The sequence below is a fragment of the Microtus ochrogaster genome, linkage group LG4 (assembly GCF_000317375.1).
Source record: "Microtus ochrogaster isolate Prairie Vole_2 linkage group LG4, MicOch1.0, whole genome shotgun sequence".
Lineage (NCBI taxonomy): Eukaryota > Metazoa > Chordata > Mammalia > Rodentia > Cricetidae > Microtus > Microtus ochrogaster.
In genome coordinates, this window is record NC_022030.1 from 21909599 (window position 1) to 21914416 (window position 4818).

Below are 4818 nucleotides of genomic sequence, written 5' to 3' on the forward strand. Positions count from 1 at the left end.
CCCCCCCCGTGACTGCCAGTCTCTTTGCTCTCTTTCACTGTCTCCCCACCCCCACCCCAGGAAGGTGCTGCTGCTGGGGCTTAGGTATAGTGGCCTGCTGGCAGAGCTCAAGGCTCATCATGCCCAGAGCCAGGAACTGGGGAATGCTGTTGGGCACCGGCAACTTCTGCTTCGGGAGCTGCAGGCCAAGCAGCAGCGGATCCTGCAGTGGCGTCAGCTAGTGGTGAGATGCCGGGCCTGCGGGAGGGGCAGAGAGGAGGTGCGGGGCCTAGAGATCAAGACCAGGGCCTCCAGGGCTTGAGGGACAGTTCAGCGGTTCAGTGTTAAGAGTGCTGGCTGCAGAGGCCCGTGGGGCCACACACCTTCAATCCCAGCACTCCAGAAGCAGAGGCAGGTGGATCTTTGTGAGTTTGAGGCCAGCCTGGTCTACAGAGTTACTTCTAGGACAGCCAAGGCTACACAGAGCAATCCTGTCTCAAAAAAAAAGAATATTGGATGTTTTCCCAGACAATCTGGGTTCAATTCCCAGCACCTACATGGCAGCTCATAATGGGGACTTCAGTTCCAGGGGACCCAATGCCCTCTTTTAACCTCTGTGGGAATCAGGCATGCATATGGTATATAGACATCCATACAGGCAAAACAGCCATACACATAAAGTAAAAATAGATAAGTCTAAAAAAAGTTTTGAGGTATAGGAAGAAGAGTAATGAACAAACAAATGAGTTGGACCTCTATGTGGGGAGGGGACCCAGGGTGAGATTCCCATGAAGACTCGGGTCCTGTACCCTGTAAGAAGGGGTGGTCTGCCCTGGGCAGTGGGAAGAACAGGAAGCTAGCATAATGGGCCTCCTGATTCCCCAGGAGGAGACTCAGGAACAGATCCGCCTGCTCATCAAGGAGAACTCAGTCATCAAGACCCAGCTGATCCGGGGCCCAGAGGAGGTGCGATGAGTGTTGGGCAAGGCTTGGCTAGGGAGGGAGGGTGGGCCCAGACCCCCCACTCAAGCTCTCCATCTCACAGGTTCTGGCCCTGATTCAGCAGAAAGTTGTTCCCACCTCAGAGGCAGTGGCACCACAGAGCCAGGAGCTGTTCCGCCATTTGAAGGAAGAGGCCCAACACCTGCCCCACATTCTGCTGGGCCCCCTGCTGTGGTACCATGCCAAAGGGTGAGAGGGGCCAGCCCCTTCTTCCCTGACGAAACCATTCAGCTGGGTTCAGGTAGGGGAGAGCCACACTCTCAGAAAAGAAAGGTGACTAAGAAGAACATGACATCCGCCTCAGGCCTCCACACATGCCTGTGCACACAAACGTAGCCCAGGGTCCCCAGACTGCCAAACCTCACCCCAGATCATCAGCTTCAATCTGCCTCCCAGTCCTTAGGCCCATCTCCAAGTTCCTGTCCCCCCAGAGCTTGTGGAAGTCAAGGTGCTTAGGGCTGTATTGCTACTCCCAGGCTGAAGCCGCGATCCAGGATCCTACCATCCATCCATCAACTGCACCCCACTACGCCAAAGGGTTCCAGCCTTGTCTCGCTGAGCCATACTTTGGGGCTGCCTGTAGGGAAAGTGAGTGCCCATGTCTGGGACTTGTCTACCCATCCCAATCCCAACTCTACAGCCAAGATGACCAACCTTTCCCCACCCCCAGGCAACTGAGCTACTACTTCCAAAGGCTGCCTCTCTCCGCCAAGACCTTCTGTTTCTCAAAGACCAGTGCAGTCTCCGAGGAGGAAATCTCCTTCATGTGAAGACCAATCTGCCTCTGGGACCATCTACCAAGGGTACTTTGTCTTTCAGATCCAGCATTCCTTCCAGTTTGCACCACATGGGCTTGCCATCAGAGTGTGCCTTTGTTTCTGTGTGTGTGTGTGTGTGTGTGTGTGTGTGTGTGTGTGTGTGTGTGTGTGTGCGCGTGAAAGTCCGAGGACAACTTGTTGTAGTCTGTTCTCTCCACCATGTGAGTCCCAGGGATCGAGCTCAGGTAGTTAGGCTTGGCTTCCAACACCTTTACCTGCTGAGCCACCTTGATGGCCCAGACTGTATTCTGTTGTTGTTTCTTGAGACAGGGTCTGACTAAGTAGTCTAAGTTGGCCTCAGGAAAGCAGTCTGTTCCCTCAGCTGCCCAAATGCTGATATGATAGCCTTGCACCTCCACCCCTGGCCTCACGGTTACCCTGAACTCTTAATGTACCTGTAACAACTCTTGGGTCCCTCTGCTCTAAAGAATAATTGTGCTCCCTGCCCTCTTCATCTGGCAGAAACCAGGCTTAGAGCCGGGCAGTGGTGGCCCACACCTTTAATCCCAGCACTAGGGAGGTGGAGGCAGGTGAATCTCTATGAGTTCGAGGCCAACCTGGTCTATAAGATCTAGTGCCAGGACAGACTCCAAAGCTACAGAGAAACCCTGTCTCGAAAAAAAAAGAGAAAAGAAAATAGAAGGAAGGAAGTCAGGCTTAGTTCTCATGGCTCCCTAACCCCCATGCCAGCTCAGCAGCAAGCCCTCAGAGTCCCAGCTCCAGGCTTCTGTATCAGCCCCCACCACACTAGCCTATAGCTCAGGGAATTCCCAGAGACAGCAGGCCTAGATAAAGAACATGTAAGAGTCATGTGGAAGTCACAGAATCAGTGACCATGATCCTTTCTGCATTACGTCTCAGTGGGGCTCTGATCTGATACATAGAGAGGGATTGAGCCCATTCACTATTCACACCATTCCCCATCTGCAAGAGTGAAAGGCTGGAGCAGGGTGAAGGGGCCCAGGGATGAGGGATACTAGACGGGGTAAGGATGTTTCCCAGAGGGAAAGATGGTGAGTTGAAGGTAGCGCTCAGAGAGTAGACCATCTGTAACTCCAGTTCCAGGGGACCTCATGCCATCTTCTGGCTTTTATTTTTTGGTTTTTTAAGACAGGGTTTCTCTGTAGCTTTGGAACTTATCTTGGCACTAGCTGTTGTAGACTAGGCTAGTCTCAAACTCACAGAGATCCACCTGCCTCTGCCTCCCGAGTGCTGGGATTAAAGGTATGTGCCACCACCTCCCAGACATCTGGCTTTTTTAGACACCAGGCACACATGTGATGTATATATATACATGCAGGCAAAACTCATAAAATAAATGAACATAGCATACATAAATATACATGCACACACCATCCCAGTACTCAGGAGGTTTTAAAAGCAGGAGGATCGGAAGACTCAACACCATCCTTAGCTACATAGCAAGTCTGAGGCTAGCCTCTACTGCATTAGACCTTGCCTCTAAAGAAAAAAGGAAGAGCTAGGTGTGGTGGCACACACCTTTAATCTTGGTTCTCAGGAGTTAGAGGCAGAAGGGTCTCTACAAATCTGAGGCCAGTCTGGTCTACAGGACAGAGAGAGGGAGGGAGGGGAGAGAAAGGGAGAGAGAGGAGAGAAAGGAGAAACAAGAGAAAGTATAGTGTTTCATGGGTGCCCTGGAGTTAGGTCAGGTGTTCCCCAGAAGGGAACAGAAACCACAAAATGCAAACTGTTGCAAACCAGGAGGAGGCTGAACTCTGCTTGGGGGGCACTGGGGAGCCTGGAAGGAGAGGAAGAAACTCAGGAAGAAGCTTCTAGCTAACATGGAGGTGAGCAGAATGAAGAGTAAGGCCTGGAGCCTGGGAAAGAGGCCATAGAGAGGAGAAAAACTGAGGCAGCTGAGTGTATGTCAGACTGGTGGACCATGAGGTAGAAGGCAGGAAAGTCCAGGTTGCAGCCTTGAAGGTGGCATCCTTAAGATGGGGTCCCCGGGCATAGGGCATGAGGCTCTGTTCAGTCATACAACTCCAAGGTGCCTCCCCTCTGTCACCTCCAGAGCTGCTGCAGATCCAGGCATCCCAAGAGAAGGAGCAGAAAGAAGACGTGGGGCAGACCCTGAAGAAGCTGGAGGACCTGATGGGATGGGCACTGGAGAAAATCCCTGAGTTGCAGAGGATTGTTGGGGACTGGTGAGATGGGCATCCGAGCACGGGGAGCTGATTGGTTTCACAACTTGAACTACTGACGGGAGGGTCTGGAGGATGAGACTTTCCTCAAACACCCTTCCTTTCCCTAGGTGGGAGCAGCCAGGCCAAGCCACTCTCGCTGGGGAGCTCTGCCAAGGCCTGACCCTGCCCCAGTGGCAGCTGCGCTGGGCCCAGGCCCAGGGAGCACTGCAGCCACCATACAAATGAAGAGGCAGCTAGGAGCAGACTTTGTCTTTGCCCAGGAGGCTGAGGAAAGAGGACTGCCATCGATTTCTCAGCCAGCCTGGGCTACATAGTGAGATCCTATCTTAAAAATAAATAGTATTTAACCCCCAAACTTCATCTCCCTCAATAAAGCATTTGAAAGAAAGCTGCCCACTTTTGTCTGCTGTCTTGGCACAAGTCTTCAGTTCCCCTCTGGCTGCCATTCTGTGCGTCCTCTGAGTTCTCCCTCTGCCCTTCCCACTAAAGCCAAAAGAAAGGGGGTACCTTACAGAGGCTACTTCACTTTCCAGCTCCAACAGATGAAGTAAAATGGACCAAAGCCCCTGCCTTCGGGGACCCAGTGACCTAGGAGAGGGAACTAGCCAGATGGCAAGGTGATGACAATGTAGTACAGCAGAACCTAACTTCCATGGAGACATTAAGTAGGGCAAGGGTGTTGGAGGGAGATTTCCAGGGTGGAGCTTTGCTAAAAAAGGTGATGGGGCAGCTGCAAGTGGATATCAGAGCACAGTGCCTGCCAGAATAGAGCCCTGTTGTCTTCTAGGCTCTGTTCTGATAGTCTGTGAATATAGCCCAGGCTGGCCTTCAGCTCATGTACCTCCTGCCTC

At 52.5% G+C, this 4818-nt stretch overlaps 2 protein-coding genes across 2 annotated transcripts in view; one reads left to right on the forward strand and one right to left on the reverse strand.

Moving 5' to 3' along the window:
- Positions 1 to 4347, forward strand: part of Haus5 (HAUS augmin like complex subunit 5) — a 10724-nt gene extending 6377 nt beyond the window's left edge. Inside the window, exons 13-19 of the mRNA XM_005361222.3 lie at positions 61 to 223; positions 865 to 945; positions 1025 to 1170; positions 1458 to 1569; positions 1652 to 1784; positions 3835 to 3967; positions 4075 to 4347. Coding sequence (XP_005361279.1) covers positions 61 to 223; positions 865 to 945; positions 1025 to 1170; positions 1458 to 1569; positions 1652 to 1784; positions 3835 to 3967; positions 4075 to 4192 — 886 coding nt within the window. The 3' untranslated portion in view covers positions 4193 to 4347. The remainder of the gene's footprint in view (positions 1 to 60; positions 224 to 864; positions 946 to 1024; positions 1171 to 1457; positions 1570 to 1651; positions 1785 to 3834; positions 3968 to 4074) is intronic.
- Positions 1 to 4818, reverse strand: part of LOC113457658 (zinc finger protein 420-like) — a 1205902-nt gene that overhangs the window by 694365 nt on the left and 506719 nt on the right. The gene's annotated exons all lie outside the window — the stretch shown is intronic.